This window comes from Rhinichthys klamathensis, unplaced genomic scaffold (assembly GCF_029890125.1).
Source record: "Rhinichthys klamathensis goyatoka isolate OS25496 unplaced genomic scaffold, OSU_Roscu_1.1 h1tg000501l_1, whole genome shotgun sequence".
Classification (NCBI taxonomy): domain Eukaryota; kingdom Metazoa; phylum Chordata; class Actinopteri; order Cypriniformes; family Leuciscidae; genus Rhinichthys; species Rhinichthys klamathensis.
Window position 1 is genome coordinate 568,745 of NW_026606982.1, and position 22,198 is coordinate 590,942.

At 38.4% G+C, this 22,198-nt stretch overlaps 2 protein-coding genes across 2 annotated transcripts; one reads left to right on the forward strand and one right to left on the reverse strand.

Moving 5' to 3' along the window:
* Positions 1 to 124: 124 nt before the first annotated feature.
* ckma (creatine kinase, muscle a) lies at positions 125 to 4,459 on the reverse strand. Its single transcript, XM_056237862.1, has 8 exons — positions 4,311 to 4,459; positions 2,727 to 2,935; positions 2,444 to 2,598; positions 2,157 to 2,289; positions 1,729 to 1,900; positions 1,048 to 1,171; positions 769 to 958; positions 125 to 643 (listed from the first exon to the last, which is right to left on the reverse strand). Exons 2-8 carry the CDS (start codon positions 2,917 to 2,919, stop codon positions 465 to 467), a joined length of 1,146 nt encoding a protein of 381 aa, XP_056093837.1. The 5' UTR covers positions 2,920 to 2,935; positions 4,311 to 4,459; the 3' UTR covers positions 125 to 464.
* A 14,119-nt stretch (positions 4,460 to 18,578) lies between these two features.
* nccrp1 (P1, F-box associated domain containing) lies at positions 18,579 to 21,989 on the forward strand. Its single transcript, XM_056237863.1, has 6 exons — positions 18,579 to 18,796; positions 19,695 to 19,781; positions 20,012 to 20,108; positions 20,949 to 21,044; positions 21,443 to 21,581; positions 21,664 to 21,989. Exons 1-6 carry the CDS (start codon positions 18,652 to 18,654, stop codon positions 21,811 to 21,813), a joined length of 714 nt encoding a protein of 237 aa, XP_056093838.1. The 5' UTR covers positions 18,579 to 18,651; the 3' UTR covers positions 21,814 to 21,989.
* The last annotated feature ends 209 nt before the right edge of the window (positions 21,990 to 22,198 follow it).

Consider the following 22,198-nt stretch of genomic DNA (forward strand, 5'->3'; position numbering starts at 1 on the left):
TGATTGGTTACAAGGTAGTTTGTGACGTAAATTATTTTTAACTTTCATCTACTGAAACTATATATATGCTCACAAATATGATAAAATACAAGATGTGTTTAGAAGAGATACTTAGTAGAGTATATGTTTTATGGGGTATGTTTATTCAAATACAACTTGATTGATTCACTTTTTACAACCAAGGCTGAAATTGAGGTGAAGCCTCGACGTCAGGCACTCACACCTGCACCGACAATCTGATCCCAAGATGTTACCAACTGAACAGGAAACAAAGTGGAAAAAAGTGATGGCGAAATGACATGGAAAATAAAGAAGAAAGGAAAAAGGAAAGCAAGACAGATGCAAAGGCTAGACTGTCTATGTGTTTTCGAGCAGCAGTTTCCTCTGTGTTGATGTAAGATTGCATGATGGACTGTAAAAAAAAACACAAAGACGAGGAAAAAAAAAATAGAAGGGCTCCCGCTTTACTTCTGGGCAGGGATCATGCTGTCGATTGACTCGCCCTTCTCCAGCTTCTTCTCCATCTCGACCATCAGCTTAACGCCATCAACCACACACTGCACCTGGTCAACCTCTGAAGAGCCTATACGGTCAGCATTGGAAATGTCAAACACTCCACCAACGGAAGCAGTGTCCACACCACCTGAGAGAAATAAATGAAGATGGAACAAGTGGAGGTCAACAAATGGAGATGTTAACTACATGTCTTCATCAACATCAATAAGCATTTCTATGCTTTTTGCATATGTATGTTCAGTGTTTGTATACCTGTGCCACGCTTCTGCAGGCGCAGTCTGGTCAGGATCTCCTCAAACTTGGCATGTGTGCTCAGCTTGGGCAGCTTGACGTGGACACCACCACGCAGTCCTGTGCCCAGGTTGGAGGGGCAGGTCAGAATGAAACCAAGATGCTCGTTCCACATGAATCCATGGTTGTGCTTCTTGAAAATTTCCTCAATCTGTCAAAGCAGAACACACATATGCTCACATGCTCCAGGTGACAACAGTCAGTTATGTGTGTGCATTTATTTATGCATGTTCTCCATACCCTCTGAAGACCAACGCAGAAGCGCTTGAACACTTCCTTCATGTTGCCACCCTTCTGCATGGCAATGACACGCAGATGATCCTCCTCATTCACCCAGACCAGGAAGGTCTTGTTCTCATTGTGCCTGTAATTGAAGCATAGGCATCCATTTACAATACAAAACCTAATTTTTATCACCCAGCTAATATAAATGGTCTTCTATTGAAGACACCAAACATGGAGTTGTTCAGAACTATTTTCATTGACGTGGAAAAAACAAAGTAACTGGGAATATATTGTCTAAAATGTTACTCAATATTAACTTCTTGCTATAATGTCAATGTTGCACTTGCAATAATGCTGTTGGTGTGGCTATCATCGTGGATATTCTGAAAAACTGCATTCTTGCTTGTGCGGTATTGATTAATTAAATAATATATTACCTTTGTCCAGTAATTTGACTCATGTGATCATATGTCATTGAGGCTGCATTTAAGAAAAGTAACCATTACTCTGGGATGTAAAGGTTACATTTCTGAAATGAGGGAGTCTCAAAGTAAGAAAGAAATATGTCAGTTTTATAATGGTTACTTTTCTGAAATGAGACAACCTAGACGACATATATGGCCGACAATTGCGACAATGCAGAGCGCAACCTTTGAAATGAGACACAGCAGTATAGATAACTATGATTCGACTTACCAAATGCCTCTGCCATCGGGCCAGTCACGGGCCATACCAGCAGCCAGCAGCAGGGGGGAGACGGGTTTGTCAAACAGGAAGTGGTCAGCGATCAGCTGCTCCTGCTCGGCGTCAGTCATGGACTTCAGGGGGTAATACTTGCCCTTGAACTCTCCGTCCAAGCTGTTCAGAGCTGGAGGAATAAAGAGATCCCAAACTAATGATTCCACACTCTCGTTCTTCAGTTATAATTTTGTGCTATGTACCCTTACAATTCTGAACTGTTGTTGGGGTTTGTAAGGTGTGAAATAAAATAAACTAAAAAAAGTACTAAAACTTTAATTAAAATTAAAACTGAAAATTTTAAAATAATTCAAAGCGTATTGAAAATATGAATCAATATAATAATCATATGTAATAATACTGAAATAACGCTGATGTGTGCACACCTTCAACAGACAGCCTCTCCACAGCTCTGCGCTCTCCACGGGTGTTGTGGGGGGGCAGGGCGTATCCCTTGATGCTGCGGCCGGTACGCACACGGCTGCTCAGAACGTAGTTGGGGTCCAGGTCATCACCACCCTACAAATAGAGATTTAATTCATTTTAGTCCCAAATTTCAAATTATTCAAGTAAATTAACAGTTGAGGTCAAGGAGTTTACTGTTGTCTCCTGTCAAGGATCAATTAAGAGCATCTATAGCCTTTATAAAATATTTGTTATTTCTGTTTTGCACCTTCAGGTTCTCAAAGTTGAGGTCGGTCTTGTGCTTGTCAGTTGCCTTGTATCCACCATGGCGGTCGGAAATGACAGGGTCGAGGAGATCCTTGAAAACTTCGTAGGACTCCTCATCACCAGCAACGCAGCCGACGGTCATGATGAAGGGGTGACCTGGAGAAAAGTGTGATCTCATCAGTGTATAGACAGAAGAAAACATATTGTGCTTCCTGAACAAATCCAGGTTTGATTGGGGTAAATACTGAATGTGGTAAGGATGTACAACTGATGTCTTTGCTCACCTGGGTTGTCAACACCGGTCTGGATGACATCATCCAAGGTGTACCCAGTGGGGGTCTGCTTGTCCCTAAGCTTGGCATAGATTTCCTTAGTCAGCAGCTTGGCCATGTGGTTGTTGTGCTTGGTAAGGTCTGGATACTCATCATCAACTGAAAAGTTCAGCTTGAAGTTGTTGTGGGTGTTTCCGAAAGGCATGGTTGCGTTTCTAACACTGCGGATTGGACAAAGAGAACGTGAGAAAGATTATTTGCATTTGATTCCTTGAATTTTCATATATTAATTCCACACACGCACATCTCACTTGTCTCTGACCTCAACTGTTTGAACTTAATTTGATTAATTCTGCTTAGTCAGTTAGGCTGGAAAAAGTTACTTCAACCAAACGTGTAAAAGCTTGCCACACTGTCGCCAACTGCTGCAAACACTAGCTTCAAGTTTATATGTATAAAAATGTAGTAAGAAATTGACCATTTACCAAATGGTTTCAAAATGTGTTTACAGCATGCTGACTGAAATCAATGAAACTGTATTCCGTGCAGAACCATAACTGCTTAAACATCAGCTTCCATTGAATTGAGAAGAATGATACACATGTGAAACACAGCTGCACACATTAAAACAGTCTGTCTGGTATACTAGCAAGTTCCACTTGAGGTCCTCACTTGTTATTTGATATGTCTGATTGTAGGAATCGGAGAGATGCTCCCCAGGCTAAATCTATACAGATCTATTTTTACTATGGTGTTCACTCCCTCCCATTACTTTCACATAATCTCGAACCTCTCCAAAAAACATTGCACTGTTTTCCACATAAATAGTCACAAAGCTTTGTGTTATTAAATTATTCCCACATGTTCTGACCAGTTTACTCAGACTCACGTGTTAATCATGTCATGGTTGTGTAATGATATCGTTTAGATGAAATCAAGTTCTATGTAACATACAAAACATAACGTTGTCATTTGAATTCTTTTGTATTCATTTCTGTTCTGTGGAATACACCTATCAGAAGATACTCGCATGATTACCACAAGATTCTATTTTAAGAAAAGCCAGCAGAGGGAACCTGTCCCATATGTGTCAGTATGAGAAACATACGCACATCTCAGGATTTTTTATGGCTGTATCCGATTATGCTCTCAGAGCTGCTGCATATCACATGTTTGACATCTGCTCCCACATTTAAGCACAGGTCAACCAAACCAAGAGTCCCTCATCCAACATATTTAAACATGCACAAAATTAAAAAACATTACTAACATTTTCATAGTAAATCCAGATGCCTTTGATAAACACTCCAGTATTTCTTTCATGAAAAAGATCATGCATCTGCTATCATGTTGGAGTGTATCATTATCGTAAATACATTTTAAACAAATAGCATCTGACTATGAAGATTTTAAAAGGATTTACAAATTGTAAAATGTATGCAGCCCAGTTAAGCACTTCTATTTTGCTTTTCTATTTTAAGGAGTATACTTACATTTTTCTTTCAATTATTTTATCTAATTTAATTATTGCTTCTTCTTTTTTTAAGACTCTCCTTGCTGTGAATGATGGTTATTCAAGAATGTTGATGTATTTACCTGCACAAAAGACAACAAAAGAGGTAACAGTCCTTGGGATCAGATCCTGTTCACCAAAGCCGAAATAGGGGTCACCCAAGCGAGAACAGTCCGTTTTGAGTTTATATACCTCCAACCCCTGCAAACCATTGGCTGGCCCATTTTAGAGCTCGCTGAAATCTGATTGGCTGGCCCTAGTCTCTTATGCCCTGTTTAGTGTAAGAAAAGCTTCAATTTAGATCCCGGGCATCTTAAATGAGGTGGCAGCTGTGGGTTGTGTCCCCCTCCACTCGAATATCCATTTACACTTCCCACCCCATACATAGCTTTCCAGTAGGGTTTAAGTTGGAGGAGGGGTGATGGGACATGGAGGGTCTGCCATGCTAAAAAGGCTGAGCAGCACTTTTGCCAAACATACCATGGATATCAGAAGTGCTCACGTAAGGCCGATGGCTTTGGAAAAAAATCACCTGGTAGGCCACGGCCATCTCATGATTCTTGGTGCAAATTCACTTAGCAGTTTTGCAGATGAAGTTTGCTAGGGTGTCACATTTAATTCATTTATCTGTTCATGTTGGACACCATATTTATGCTTTGGGGGTAAAAGGTCATCATCTTTTATCATGTGAAAGTAAATTGGACACACAGCCAACATAACCGTAAAGCCCAACCCCTAACCCTAACCATGATTGTAAATGAAAAAAAAAACCTATACAATTGTTTGTATGATCCAATTCAGATGATATCATACGATTTTGCCATCTTGCAAAATTATTACATATCTAATTATGTTGCCAAGTGAGTGTTTATATGAAAACCATCAATAATACAAAACATCTTGAACTCTTAGCGTTTGTTTTATTCAGACACTGTTGTGTCTTTTTGTAATTCAAAGAGAGGTATTTCCATCTCTCAAGTTTCTGTCACGCGCACACATACATGTTTTCGCTCAGGGAGGCACCGTTAGTGTCCCCAGTATAGAGTCTCACTGGATATTATGGGTAACCCCCTCCCCCAATGTATCTGTCTAGTAATCCATTCAGCTGCAACTTGCGTAATACATACATTTTGTTAAGTAATGCATTGTAAAGATTTAAACGTAACAGCATTGTTTCATTTTATCTTTGTACCATGGCTTTAGGTTACATAGGACTCTAATGCTAGTCTAAGTGTCTCCAACATGGCACCAGTTGTGAATAACAGGCCTGTCATGGCTCACATGCTCCCCAGCAGCTGTCAAGCATGCAACACACACACATACCATCACAGCTTATTATACAGAGATAAATGTTTAAACGATAAAAGTTTTTCATTTGCTTCTCAAGCTCAATTCATTACTCTGACTTTAAGATATAAAGTCGGCATGAAACTGAGATAGTCTTTTTTCCCCTTGTATATATTTTTCTTCTCGAACAAGAAAAATGTTGGGTTGGACTTAATTTTGTCCACCGGTAATTGGATTTGTTGGATCGTTGTGGTTTGCTATTGCAGTGATCTCATGTGAGTGACAGGTTGTCCCGCCCTCGTGCCAGTAAACATGTCATCAGAGAAGAGATGTCGCTGCAAGAGGGAGAGAAATTTATTTTGATTAAAGATTGAGGGCACATTAATTAAACAAAAAAAAACTTGCATCGGTAAATCATTTATAATAAACATTGTAATTTTCCATTTAAAAAAAAGAATTATTGATTTTGATTTCATAGTGACTTTAATGTGGCGCCAGACATATTTTTGAAAAAAAGATTCAAGGGATATTAATATTTTAAGACTGGTTGGTTGGGGAGGGTCGTTTACTGTGGCCTTGCCCTCTGGTGTCACCCCATGTCCCCTTACTCACACAGCTGTCTTCTGTTTGTCCTATCTATCTATCTATCTATCTATCTATCTATCTATCTATCTATCTATCTATCTATCTATCTATCTATCTATCTATCTATCTATCTATCTATCTATCTATCTATCTATCTATCTGTCTATCTATCTATCTATCTATCTATCTATCTACTGTATCTATCTATCGTCTTTTGAACAGCATTTATTTGAAATATCTTTTGTAACATAAAAGTCTATACTTTCCCTTTTGATCAATGTGATGCATACTTGCTGAATAAAAGTATTATTTCTTTAAAAATAAATCTTACTGACCCCAAACTTTTGAATGGTATATGTGATACCTTCCAATCTTTGAATATTATTTCATTGAGTTGGGTGTGTATAGTTATGTCTAATCTTTCTAGGTCTGTGAGGTGGTGTCAGAATGGTGTGCATGTGGGAGGGAGGGTAGGTTGTGTAATATTAGTGTGCTTAGACTAGAGTGAAAAAACAGACCCTCATTACAGCTTCAGTTACTACAGGACAGTTAAACAACACAGTGAGGACAGAGAGAGAGAGTTTTTAAAAAGTCTTCTTTCTCATTTGCAGTTCTTACATACTAGGTACTATTGTTGAAGATGATATCAAATCATAGTGTGCCATAACATGGTACACATTTTTCTAAAGTGGACATGGAACATGGAAACATGGAACCACACTAAAGCCTCAAAATATCTGTCAAATGATGGCCTGTTAAAAAAATAGTAAAAATTAAGTGGTGTAAGATGCATGGTTGGGTAACTGCTATATGAACTAGAATGTTGTTTAGGACACATACTTATTACACATACAGAATGTGGAAGTGGAAGTGAGACTTTGACTTGAGAATGTCTTTCATGGAATCTCTATTAATAATTATATGTTGCGTATATGTGTCTGTGGGTCCGGGGAGGCCATGTCATCATCATGTTCTGTAGTCTTGGTGAGAGTAGCAAGTTAACCAGCAGTGGCGGCTAATAATATACTTGGCCTTTGGAAGGGCAGCAGGTAATCTGAGTCTAAACACTCCATATGACCTTCAGCCAAGGCTTGATTTTAAGGTAGAGCATGTATGCATGTCTGTTCTAGCTTGTACTTTTTTTGCACGATTTTGTTTTGTCTCCTTAGAATGAATCACTTCCTGCATACTTCATTTGTCAATAATTATAATGAATAAGTTGTAAATATGCGTGTGCTTGCATGCCTGTACAGGCGGTTGGGTGCAGTGGAATGAGCTGAAGGTCTCACATGGTCACCTAACGGTGTTAAATTTTATTTTCAGTTCATATAATAATCAGACACTGATTATATTTGGTAGGAATGAAATATGCACAACAGTACGCACTAATAGTGTCTAAATGCATTAAGTAAATTAATTTACTTCCATTTTTATTTCGATTACAGTTTTTCTCAGTCGCTTTGGTACATTTCTCGAATCATCCTCGACATTTGCAAAACAGTAAGTGCATTTCTCAAAACAATTTGTAAAAGCAAAACACCTGCAAAAGCCAGTCTCTTGCTCAAAATCCTTAGTTCATCTCTCAAAAGTAAATATCTGTGTCAATGAACATGTCAGTGCCATCAGAATGACAAGTCCTTGTGTCATTGTGTACGGATAAGACAGTCAAATTGCTTAGTCATGTTGTCAATATAACAGTCTGGAGGGATGTTCTGTAAACTAAGTTTTGATGACAATTATTGTAAATTGTAGGTTACACACCTTAGTGTAGGAGTTTGATTGCAAGAGACTGGACAAGATTCACATTTACGCTTTTACTGTTTGTACTGTAATTTGTTGACAGACCATGTCATTGCGATACAGGAAGGAAAAGACAGCACTGCATAGCACAAAGAAAAAAAAGTAGAAATGTGAACAGGACAGATTCAGAAAAAAAGTCTAATGGAAATGTATAGAAATATGCTTACAGTTTTTCTCAATCGATTTGGTACATTTCTCCAAACTCAGGTAACTGCTCTCAAAACATTTAACACAGTGATCTGTACACTTTGTAATTGTCCTAAACAGATAGTAAATTCTCCTTCATTTCATACAAATTACAAATCAAAAGCATCATTTTCTCAAAACACTATGCACAAAATGCCCTAATGTTATCACAGCAGTTCATACAGCCTACCAAATCTTTAATATATCAGGAAAAACATTTGCAGCTTTTTCATTGGTCTTCACAAAGATCACAAGCATTTTTGTACCATTTTCAAAACACAACAAACAAAACTCTGTGAATTGTAAAATAGTCAGTTGCACACCTTATGTCCTCAATTAACCCCAAATTGATATCTGATGAGTTAGTAATCCACTCAACACAGAAAAAGCCAATTTCCTAATTGTTCACACAGCTGTCTTAATTACAACAACTAAAAAAGGGGGAAGAGAAAAACAACAAAGACGACGAATGAAGAGAAAAGACAATAAAAAGAAGAAGAATGATCAGTGGAAAAGGAAGAGGTGTAAGAGTGAGAGGTGGTGGACAGGGTGAAGGGAGAAGAAGAGGAAGAGGAGATGGAGAAAGAGGAAGAGGAGATGGAGAAAGAGAAAGAGAAAGAGAAAGAGAAAGAGACAGAGAAAGAAGAGCTGAATATGTAGGAGAAGGAGGAGCAAGAAGAGCTGAAGATGTTGGAGAACAAGCAAGAAGAGCTGAGGATGTAGGAGAAAGAGAAAGAAGGGCTGAGGATGAGAAAGAGAAAGAAGAGCTGAGGATGTAGGAAGAGGAGAAGATAGAGGAGTAGAGAGAAGAGATGGATATATTGGAGGGCAATGGTATAGTGGAAAGAGAAAGAGTAGAAAATATAAGAGGAGATGGACTGAGAGGAAGAGGAGGGCAAGGTGTAAGAGGAGGGAGGGGAGGTAGAAAGATAGGGTACACACCTGTTAATACCATAAATCATGGTCTCTTACTGAGAGAAGCTGGGCAGAGAGTTCAGCCCAATATAAACAGATCCACAGTGGCTTCAATTATCCGCACACTTCAGAGAGAAAACCGGTAAGTAAATATATCATTCTACTTCTACAATAAGAGTCCATGTAGTCTTGTTTGACATAGGTCTAGATTTCTACAGTAAATTTTCCTGCTTGTCCAAACATTTTTCAGAATTGAAGTTAGAGAACATTCAGGTGGACGAACAAGACTTCCTTCAACTGAACAAGAGCATGTCATTGTTGACATGGTGGTCCAGAACAACACCCTCCACCTCAAAGAATATCACAGGACAATCAACTGCCATTACTGTAAAACACTAACTTACTGTATTGTACCTTGTGTTCTTTTTACTCTAGAGAATCTTGGAGTTGGATAGCAGTGCAACTCATTATGAGTACCTGTATATTGATGAAGCAGGCATCAATCTTCACAAAAAAAGGAGAAGAGGGAGAAATGTGATTGGCCATCGTGCTACAGTCAATGTCCCTGGACAACGAGGAGGCAACATCACTCTCTGTGCCACAATTTCTACAACTGGTGTTGTGGCACACAATGCTGTCTTGGGACCATACAACACAGCAAGGCTGCTACATTTTTTAAACCTCCTCAATGAAATCCTCTTTTCGCAGGGTGATCAGGAGCAAATGGTGCGTAATTTTGTAGTTGTTTGGGACCAAGTCCAATTCCACCATTCAGCACTAGTGTGAGAGTGGTTTGAGAATCACCCACATTTCAGGGTGGTGTTCCTTCCACCATATTCTCCTTTCCTGAATCCAATTGAGGAATTCTTCTCCTCTTGGAGATGGAAAGTACATGATCGCAACCCTTACAACCAACTAAGTCTTCTTTAAGCGATGGAAGAGGCCTGTGGAGATATCGGGGCACAAGTTTTTTTGATGTGCACAAGTGACACAATGATGTGAAGATTGAACAGGTAGTTTTGAGAATTTCTGAGAAATGTACCAAAGCGACTGAGAAAAACTGTAAATGATTGGACAGTTTTTTCAGTTGAGTCGTGAGAGAAGATATAAAATGTGAGCTAATCAACCAGTACTAACCTGTTATGCTAACCAGGGGCAAGTTGCACAAACACAGCCACTATGTTAAAAATGAGTCTTAAAGCTGCAGTCCGCAGTTTTTCCTCTGTCGCCATCTCTGTTCGAAATCTGCAATTGCAGTTATTCGCGGAATTATCAACTTTACGTTAGTTGTGCCTCGGCATGTCACAGTGCGGATGAATCCAATGTTTTGAGGAGAATGTGCAGCTGTTAATCACCGCGCCGGTGTGGATATCGGAATCACAGATTTTACTTTTTGGAAGTATGACCAACATAAGAATTTTCACCCTAAAATGTCATCTGAACAAGTAACATCCACTTTTGTTCTGACCAACTAAGGGAAAAAAAGCATTGCAGTAAATCACGCTGATTAAATCTAACGATCGCTTATATATCACGTCAAACCATGCAAATCATACTTTGTTCTCAAATTGTTAATGTTAACAACATCTGCATTGCGTGACTACATTTAAAGCCCTTCAGATATTTATCCTTGTTTTCACATGGGTCCGGTTGCAGTCTCTTTTTCCAAACTCTCAGTCCAAATTCTTTTGCATTTTACAACGGGTGAATCTCCAGTTGTCACTGGTGATTGTCGTTTGAACCTTTCTGGATCCGCCATCAAATTGATAAGTTTAATTATATCAAGTGCTGTGAGAAAAGGCTATAAATCTACACCTCCAACATCCTCACGCAATATAGCTTATACTAGCCGAGACTCCTTCTTTATGTGTACAGATGTGACGTAATGACGCAAAGACATGCTCGAAGTTCCCGGAAATCCACCAGTACCACTGGAATTAAAAACATTACCGTTTTGAATCGAGCTAAGGCAAGCAGATAGTTTTGAACACTGGCTGGTTATGTACTTGCTCAAAAAATTATTTTAGATAATTTTTAACCTAAAAAGTTACGGACTGGAGCTTTAAAAACTGGTTTGACCAACTAGCAAGCCTTTTTCAGATTCAAAATAGACCAATCTACATTTTTATGCAACTTACTTTAAAAAAAATCATGATTGCAGAACAATGGGTCTTTATTAAGTATAAAATTAAAACAAAAACTACCCCAAGGGGTAAACCATGACATGACTCAACTCGACAAACCACAGGAGGAACAAGGCATACGGCGACAAACCAGCACAGGACTGCAACCACAGGGAGAATAAATAGGGAGCAGACAAGGCAGGTAAGGAGGGAGGACAGGTGGGGAAGAATTTTACCCCCCTAGCATTGGTAGGTTTAGGATTAGTTGTGGGGAGGGGTTAGGATTAGGGGCGGGGTTGGGATTAGGCAATCAGGTACTGACTTCAACGAGGGGGGTAATAATTTGGCAGGGGGTCGAAATTCGGCACAACACCGGCCCTGGGGCAAATTAATTAATAATCAGGTAACAAGATGGGAGGGGCTAGACAATGGACAGGAGAGCACATGGCACAAGGAAACACATGACAAGCCATGTGCTCCATACCTGTCATCAGGTGTGTTCGACATCGGCTGCGGCTGGATGTAACCGATCGGCGAGAGTTGCCGGGTGCAGGCAGGGAGGAGCTGCAAACGGAGACGTGAAGTCGGACACTTTCTGGTTCCCGTAGTGACCGCTCATGTGATGTTTGTATACTTTACCACAGCTGAAGTGAAATAAATTCAATATTTGCCAAATACACAGATGTTTCAGACACATTTTCATTCAATACTTTATGTACTGCATCACATACAGCATCTGTTTGAACAAGAATAAAGTTCAAAATAAGCCTATAGCTACTATCAATGAAGTGGAGTCGACGTTTTTTAATCAGTTTTATTTTGATAAACATAACACAATATAACATCACGACTACATGAAAAGAGTGTTTACTGTTATAAAAAACTGATGATTTGTGAGCTTTAGTGGAACTAAATGTGTGAGAATAAACTAGGGATGCACGATATATCGGCCACATTATCGGTATCGGCCGATATATGATCATTTTTAATGTTATCGTTATCGGCCCGACAAAGAAAATTTAGCCGATATATTAAAGCCGATAAATAATGTATTATTTCCTTCGGCTGAGACGCTTCAGATGCGCACTGTTCAACATCATGATGCTTTTAAACTGCTTGAAATATGATTGAAATCACTTTAAAAAAGGAAAATCCAGTTAAAGTGCCGCAAGTCTGTCATATCGGCTACCTAACATTATAATGAGAACATCATAATTGTGTTTGTATCTTGGCTTATAATGGTGAGACTTTTGTTTTTATAATGAGGCTCTCAAAAATTATCTAAAAATTTGGATTTAGATTTATCTGCCAATATATCGGTTATCGGCTTCCAAATGTAAAGAATTATCGGTTATCGGTATCGGCCAAAATTGTCATATCGGTGCATCCCTAGAATAAACCATAGACTGTAAAAAAAATAGGAATAAACACGAAACGCACGCCACGTGATCGTTGTCATGCGGTGAATCCGGCCAATCATGGAACAGCTGTGACGTCATCAGAGCTTGTGCAGCCGCTCTTGAGAAGCTGCGCTGACTGAGTTCTCCGGCTACTCTCGAATCGCTCTCGCGGTACTTTGATGGCATACGTCACAGTCACATGTCGTCGGCGCTGTATCAAGTCACACAAAATTTCTAACCGGCATGCACTGCTTCAAGTCAGCACCCGATCGGTCTGCGCAGAGCTGCATGAAGTCGAACAAGCCTATTAACACTCCCGTTTTCCCCGAGAGTCACCTGTATTTCACACCCATCTCCTGGCCCCTCGCGTTTTGTTATTTCTCTCGTGAAACTCCCGTAATTTGTATGTCCCAAACCTCGTTATATGAATAATCTCATTCTCACATTAATATATTTACAAGGTTGTCCAGTTGCCAGATCTTGTATGAAACACACCCTACTCGCACAATTTGAGAGCTCAACCTGGCAACCTACAGCCCAGTTGCGCTGTTAACGTCTGCGCAGGTTGTAGACGCGGGAAGTTGAATAAGCGTCACTGGTAGAAATCAAGGTGGTAGTCCATCAGCCGGAAACCGAAGCTTCCCTGGGGGCCGCCATTGATTAGCAAGCCATCATCTGCTGTTAGCATTCCATTGACTCTCATTCATTTTGACGTCACTTTGACAGCGAATAACTTTACATCTGAGGTGTTTAAAGACTCCATTTGTCCATTGTTTATTTCTAAACACGACAATGTATAAAAGCCTCCATTACCTTGTATCTTACGTTATGCCCCCATTGAAGCAGTTTTTGTAAAAAAAAAATAGGCTAACGATTGCGTCATAACCACGCGACTCTGTCGCACAGTAGAGAAATTACCGTATAGACAGGAGGAGAAGCTCACAGGCAATCGGGGGGATGTGGAGGCATAAAGTCAAGGGAGAAGCCCATAGAGTCATAAAGTTCATCCTGCTGCTACCTCATGGACAGCTACTCACGCTCTCCGTCTCTGCAAGATTCGGAAGGGAATGATTCAGATTTCTCTTGGCACAGTTACTAGAAGACTTACAACTGTCAGACAGGTTGCTCACGTCACATCTACGTCGTCAAGCTCAGTTTGAGGCTGCGCAGTACGCTCAGCCATCAGGAAGTGAGTGCTTCTAATTGACTTCACTTTTCTCCGTTGAAGTCTATGGGGTCGCTGTGTCCATTTCTTTTACTGTCTACGGTAGAAATGGGAGTAGAAGACTCAGTGGTAAATATTTAAAGGAACACGCCGACTTTTTGGGACTTTAGCTTATTCACCGTATCCCCCAGAGTTAGATAAGTTCATACATAGCCTTTTCATCTCCGTGCGTCCTGTAACTCTGTCTGACGCACCCACCGCTAGCCTAGCTTAGCACAAAGACTGCAAGTAAATGGCTCCAGCTAGCATACTGCTTAAGTGACAAAATAAGGCCAAGGCCCAAGTGGCAGTGCTTCGCCTTCTGAGAATATAGTTCCCAGTGCTACTGTGCAGTATGTATACGGTTAAAAGATGCCTGTGTCTCATATGACCTTGTTATTTCTACACACTGTGACTATAAAAATCACAACATATAAATAGGAAAATGTTGGTGTTATTTTGTCACTTATTGGGAGCAGTATGGAGCATCCGTTATTTCTGTCATACTTTGGCTGGCGTTTTTATTCATACAAATGATTTTAAACCATTCAAGCCTAGACAAATTGATCGAGGTCTCTTTTGGCTTGAAGTTGAATGAACACTAACACACGCAATTATGCCGAAATGTCCGTTTTGTCGAGTATCCTCATAAGAGCAGACTGAACAGTGTTAAATAAGTTAAATAAAGTCTTAAATGTGAAGAGTTGTAGGAGAATGAGGCGCGTGAAAGATCCGCGTCTCTGTCAGCAGCGGCTGGTCTTAAAGGGACAGCAGCCTATAAAGCTTTCTGTCAGTAAAGTTAATCAAAGAACAAAGGGAACAGAGAAAATCACTCACTGCTCTTGACTAAATAACTTTTTGTAACGTTAATAACGATTAATCTATATATATATATATATATATATATATATATATATATATAAATATAATTTAAAATGTATGCAGTGCAAACGGTTTGATAACTTTATTCAATTTCTGTATATTTCTTATACCTGTTAGACAAATATTTAAATATACTGTCTTTATGCTGTTTCTACATTAATATGGAGATTAACTGTGAAATTATTACATTATAAAATATATTAAAAACGTAAGATTTTTTTTAATGGCGATTAATCGTGATTAATCAGAAAGAAAATGTGTGATTAATCTAATTTTTGCAATCGATAAAAATAAATAAAAAAGAAACATGAATAAGTCTTATTCATGTTTATTTTTATTGAATATTATGTATTTATTTATGTTAATATCTGCGCAATTAATGTGTATTTAGCCTGCCTCTGCCATCCAGCACCCCCCTTCTTTCTTTCTTTCTTTTTCTTCCTTTCTTTCTCTCTCTCTCTCTCTCTCTCTCTCTCTCTCTCTCTCTCTCTCTCTCTCTCTCTCTCTCTCTCTCTCTCTCTCTCTCTCTCTCTCTCTCTTTTCAACCCCCTTCCATCTCATCCTCCGTCTCTCTCTGTCTCTGGGTTGTATTGCATTGCCTCAGCAAAGAACTCAATAAGTGAAATTGATATAAATTACAATTTGATGCTTATGATTAATGGCAGAACTTATTGTACGAATGCAGTTTAAGTAAACTAGTATTTTTTGCAAATTGATTGCACACTATTAAACTGAGTTTCAAATAACTGTATTACATTATATTTCGAGTGTAGATTTATTTAAACACATATACAGGTGATGTGAAAATAAGTTCATAAACTTGCGGACAGCAAAGCCGGGCTAAAAATGCCTCATACACTACAAGAATATACTCACATACAGAGAGTGAGATATTCCCCTTTAGTGCGAGTCTGCTAATGGACCCACAGATAATTATTCTAACACCATGGTTCATAAAGATTCACATTCACAAGTGTGTGACTGTCTAGCCACTTACATAAGTACATAAGTAGTGTATCATGTGTACATTTGCCATGTGTTGTATGAAATGCAATATGACTGTGTGTATTAATTTGCAACTCAGTGAGGCCACTAGTACACAGTGTGCCTGACTAATTCAAGATATTATTTAATTACGCAGGATTTCGCTCTCTAAATAATTTTAGTGCATATGAAATACTATGATATTTTTTAGATTTTGAAACAAAATTACAGCTTTATTTGTGTATTTATAAAGCTTAGTTAAAAATGTACTTTAAAAGATATTGCTTGGTAAAAATATTGAAATCATAAATATTTTAAGCTATATCCCAAATTGAAAATTATTTTAAATTAATTTGTTTGAAGTGTATATGAGAGCCACCAGAGGGCACTCCACATCAGACTAAATTGTCATTCCCTCACAAACTACATTTCCCAACTCACTGCCCGGACTCATCATCCCTGATTGCATCCACCTGTGTCTCATTACCTTGTTAGTCTCAGCCTATTTAAACCATGTACACGCATTCATTCCCTGTGAAGTCTTGTATGTTGTCGCACTGTATTTCTGAGTGTGTTTGTATCCTGTTTCTCCTGTGTCTTGATTCTCTGCCTTTCCCTTGGATTCTCTCTTTGCCTCAGCCCTAATCTGTTATTGTTTGTTTGTGTATGACCCTTGCCTGTTATCTAGATTACGTTTTTGGATTACTCTGTTCAATAAATACTTCTCAACCTTCTTGTCTCGGAGCAATTTGTGACAGAATGCTTATTTTCCTTTCCTTTCTTTTGTAAACATTCTTTTTCTCACTCGCTGTATAGTGTAGCTGGTGGACTTTCCTCATGAAATGAAATGACTGGACAATGATCGCTGGTTTACCACATCCATTTGATTTTACTGATGTTTGTGTGGCTTCAGTTGCATGTGGAATGTTGTTCTGAGCTCAGACCGCAGATGAGTGTAAATTAAACCACATAAAGTGAAGAGTTGTTATTGTATGTTTCAGATAGCTGCCAATCCTCAAAGACAGAACAACCAACAACTCAGCCTGATGGCCTGCTGCCATTGCCATCTGAAAACAAGAAAGGGGAGAGATGTGAGGATTATGAGAATGTGATAACATAATCAATCAGATGAAAGAGTGCATCATTAATCAATAACTACTGACTTAAGAATTAAGTAATGAGGAAATTCTGTTGCAAGAGGTTTTTGTTCAAACTCGAGACATTTAAAAGGACTGACAATGCATTCATATATCCAGATCTTTTCTCAGTACATAGTTTTTTTTAACGACTGTTTATGTATTTTATTTGAGGTTTATATAAGCTATATTTATATTTTACTCCAACAATACCAGCTATAATTGGCTTTTGTGTCAGTAATTGCTCAGAGATCAGTATAATTTGTTTCCTTTTGTGTTCTGAGTTGGCTATCACAACAAAACATATCTGTGGTTCATATGATTTTGGTCCCTTTTGATCTCTATAGAATCTCTCTTAAGCTTTAGCTCTGTAAAATGCACCAACACATTTCATTACATACAGTCTGCAGAACTAACCTCGACTCTGCTGAGTGAGTTGTGACATCAGTAAGCAACAGTAAACTGACTTAACACTGTAACAATGGAGATGTGATAATGTTCAATTCTCTGGAATGCTTGTTTAATGGATGATTAATAAGAGGTATTGGATGTCTGTTTGGAGCAGCTGGTTTGGTGTTTTTCTTCAGATTATTTAAAAAGTACTGCAGGCCTTTGTTTGTTTGGCAGGGCTCAGGATTTCAGCTGACAGGGAGCTAGATCTAGAGTAGTTAAGTTATGTAATCCATTTGAAACAAACCACAGCAACTGACATGCTGTGGTCGAGAGGGTCATCCAAAAGTGTTTTTTCCTATGTTAGCTAAGGATAAGTGAGGAAGAAAATACAAGATTGTGAAGATTCATTGTGGCTCATTTATGCCACACACGCAGAAGAGTAAATTGTTGATAAAATACATACATTGTTGAATCAAATTGAATGTTTTACGAAATATTCACAATGAAATGCATTCCATTCTCATGGGGATAATTGGTCATTTTATGGAGAAAGTAGGCCTATAAGTATAATTTCACAATAAGTTATTGAAAATACACAAAATAAGTTAAAACAAAATGCTGTATAAGCACTGAATCTGAATCAGGGAAACTAGTCAAATGTAATAGCATTAAATTATATATCTTCTTATACATTTATATATAGACTTGTACACCCCTACTTACATGTATTTAGTAAAATACTGCATGCAAAATATGTATAGGCCTATATATATCAAGAGATAAGCAAGCCTCTTGGCAAATATCCTCTCTGAGACTTCATAGATTGTTCATGTATAATGATAAATTAATCATTAATCATTGAGACTGCAAGTGTAACATTGAAAAATATATTATTTTAACAAATAAAGCTTTATTTTAATTAGATAATTTCACTATGTTTAAACAGATTTGTTAATATTGTTAAAATATTTTTTATTATCCAGAGTTTATGAATGTGCATTTCCAAGACACTGGTTACATTTATTTGAAAGATTTACTGATGGATTTGGCATGTTCAGGCAGCCTTGGGCTGAACTTTAAATCTTTGCTGACATGATAAGCTCTTGAAGTTGTCTTTATGGGTGCAGGCCTAGTTCACCTGTCCACCTGTGTGCTGCTCATTAATTATATTATATCACTTCAACCTATTAGTCTTTGTGTAAAACAAGGCCATCAATAACGAATGAAGTGATTGAAATACTCTTCATAAATAATTGCGTTCTATCTTATTGTCAACTCATAGCATGGCATTTGTCCAGCTCTTTGCTGTGTGTATTGGTAAAAAATGATCAAGTCTTTGTCTCAAGTATCACACCCATTCATGTTGTGAAACAGAGCTGGTCTGTCGTTGGTGTGACTCACTTCTGAGTGTGCAGCACTGTGCAGTAAAGTAGGCTCTTGCACAAGGCTCTTCTGGGTGGGGCAGACCATAATAAAACACTTCCCCATGCTTTGCAGTGCGTGGCTAACAGCGAGGGAAACAGTCGGAAATGGCGGCGGACTGGAAAAAGAAGTGCGATTCCCAGTGGCAGCTGGGGGCTCACGGTGTCCCCATGCCCGACAGCGTGGACTGGAAATTGGTGTACGAGAAGAAGCCGTTAAAGCGCAACTTACTGAAGAACCCCTCGCCTTACGGTAATGACGTCACACAGACGTACGCTGGCGCTGCTAGTTTACAGTGTTGATGAAATCTCTACTACTGGAGATCTCTGCTTGAACTTTGTTGTAACTTTAGAACGTAACACTGTTATGTTGAGATGGAGTGGAGGGGAACGATGATGTAGGCCTAGTTGTTACACCGTTAGTTAAACTAGCGGCGAATCATGCATGAACACCACCCTACTAACATAAGTTACACACTGTTGCTGTGTCTCATTGCGCAGGTTGCGGACTTGCGCTCTGAAAAGTCACCATTACATTACAAAGCAAGGAAAGAAATTATAGGCTAGTAATTTATGACACACAACGAATAATACCAGTCAATTTTATAATGGTTACTTTTCTAAAATGAGACATCCTCGATGTATTGTATTATGTATTTTAGTTCTTTGTTGTTATTGTTAATTAAATCAATAATTCGATGTAGCCCTACTTCATTTTTCCAAATGGATGGCTGTTTTAGAATAAAATGTTCCCTATAGTTTTAAAGATACAGAGAAGATACACAATTAAATGTATTTATGAATAAAATTCACAGGGCTAGTTGGTAGAGTGGCATTATCTTCGTAGTAACAAAGTCATGTTTCATGAAGAAGGCAATTTAAAAAAATATATAAATGATGGGGATGATTTATAATGTTGTATTATGTAAAAGAGAAAGAAGCTGCTTTCAAAATATTTAATATTTGGCACTGCAAATGTTGCTCTTAAATTATAGTCTATGGATTATGGATTTATATGTTTTTGCCTACAAGGATATTTTACATATACCTTTGAAAGACAGTATTTGCAATTACATTTTACTGTAATAGAAATTTAATATTTTCATGCAAATCTTTTTTACTCATCTTTTTTTTTCTTGCTCAACAACTAGGTGTAAACCACACCGTGCCACCACCTGAACCCCATCGGTCGGAAATGCCTCCTCCTCCAGACCGGCCACCTCAGTTAGAGCCCGATGGTGAGTCAGCAATCAACACAGTAATATATTTGCTGCCTAAAAAGCTCACCACTGCTGAATATTACATCCACTGCAATGGAAATTTGTTATATCTGACATTTGACTAGAACATGAATTGTTAATTGGTTGAACTTTACACCCAAAATATTTGCCATTCTTAATATCTTTGCTTTCTAATTAAAAAAAAAGATGATTGAGAATTTAATCTTGTACCTGGATGTTAATTGTAGGCAATTTCTCTGGCTGGAAAACTAGTACAGAAGTTTTGCCATACGACACTAGTGGAATACCCCCCGGGGTTGTGATCTGCCAGCTGCCTCAGTACAGGTGAAGCCCAGTTTTGTGAGAAAAATGACTTGTCTCAAAAACGTATAAAAACATTTGTCATGTTCCAGTACCACAGGTAATTTTATTTAGTCACTTGTCACTTTTATATGGTGTTTGCATATAAATGTGTCTTTGCAGTGTGTGGACTCAACCACCATACAATGAAAAAAATCCTTTCACTCCTTTTTTTTAATCCTCAAAAGGCCTAAACACTCTCAATAATCAAGCCATTTGGATTTTCTGAGCAATATAATGTCATATTGCACATGCTCCGCCCACGACCACTGACGGACTGTCCCATATTAGCATATTTCCGCCCTCAGCCATTTGTATACTGTCCACCAAGGCAGGTTGCCATGGCAGCACTTTATGTGTCTTGTGTGACACCCCCCATGGAAGAGAGTGGTGGGGTGAGCAGTTGCTCAGTATCATTTAAAGAGACATGCACTGAAACGGGTCGCTGTGAACAGAGCTGTTTTTGAGGAGGTAAAAAGGAGGAGGTACCCCTTTATTACCCAAAACTTAACATATTGTTCCCTTATACCTACACGGAAGTACACTATAATTACAGAAACGTACACCGTAATTTCGGTTTACTTACGAAGTTCTTTGCAGGTTGTATATCTGCTTGTTACCCCTTTATCACGCAAAACTTAACATATTGTTCCCTTATACCTACACGGAAGTACACTATAATTACAGAAACGTACACCATAATTTCGGTTTACTTAGGCAGTTGTTTGCGGGTCGTAATATAAAGTGTTACCCCAGTTTGTCAGGGTAAGCAGAAGGTCATATATATATTCTGTCTGATATGGCCTTTGTGTATCTTTACCTCAGGTGGTTTTCTCTGGAGCAGCATGTGGACCTGAAGGCAGAGGGTCTGTGGGACAAACTGCTGGATGAGTTTCAGCCTGAGATAGTCATTGAGGACTGGTGAGTTATGAACTAGTTATAAAACTATGTATTTGCAGTTTAAGCAATCTTCAGTAACAGTAATGCAAACTGAGCTGCAAAATGCAACTGGATATCAGTTAAGCTAACAAAGTTAGCTGTTATGCAATCTATCCGTGTCCACACATTCAAATGTTTTACAACTAAAGAAAAATGGACAAAAAGCACAAATCAATTTGAATGAATTTCTGACATATCGGAACAATTTAATCTGTGACATAACTATATTTTGGATTTTAAAAACAGTTGCATTGTTGCAATTGCTACATATGTCATGTCTGTGGTGGTCATAGTGCTTTAGACATTGTGGTTTCAGCCTTAATGGCAGCTTTAATATGCCCTTTCACTTTTAATGTCTGGGTGTTTCCCTTCATGTGTAGGTATGAGGAAAGCCAGCTTCATAAATCTATCTATCAGCTCGATGTGAAGCTCTTGGGTGCTGATGCTAAGACAGTCATCAAGCAGCATTCATTTAACCCTGAAGAGAACCTGGAGCACTACGCACACACCTGGAAAAAGGTAACACACACGTGCATATTCACACATTTATATTCATTATTTTTTATATACATGTGTCCACATAACATTTTAATTTGTATAGGTCTCCCATGTATTCTCCAAGTATGGGCCGGGGGTGAGGTACATTCACTTCCTCCACAGACTGAAGAACCAGTTCATGGTTGAATTCTTTAATACCAAAGTCACAGGCAGCTCGATTATTGTCAAGACCAGCAAATCCAGTGTGAAATAATGCAACACATTAAAATAAACCGGTAGGAGTTGATGCATCCCTGCCAGTTGATGTAGACTTTGAGATGTAGACTATTTAGAACAAAGCACTAATTGTTTCAAATGCTTTATAAATTGACTGCACTTTCATAAGATGTATCCAGCAGCTTAATAATGTAATAAAACATTCCTCATTCATTTTGTGACACTGTTTCTTTCCTGTATTCACAATAGCACTAGATGCATAGATATTGCTATTATATTTTAGTATTTCAGGCCAGCAGATGGCGCTCACTCATTGCAAATAAGACACTGTGAAATTGAACTGTACATGACCAAGTAGTTTCTATGAAAATAGAAACAATTGCTACAGTTATTTTTACTACGGTAAAATTATAAATTAATAT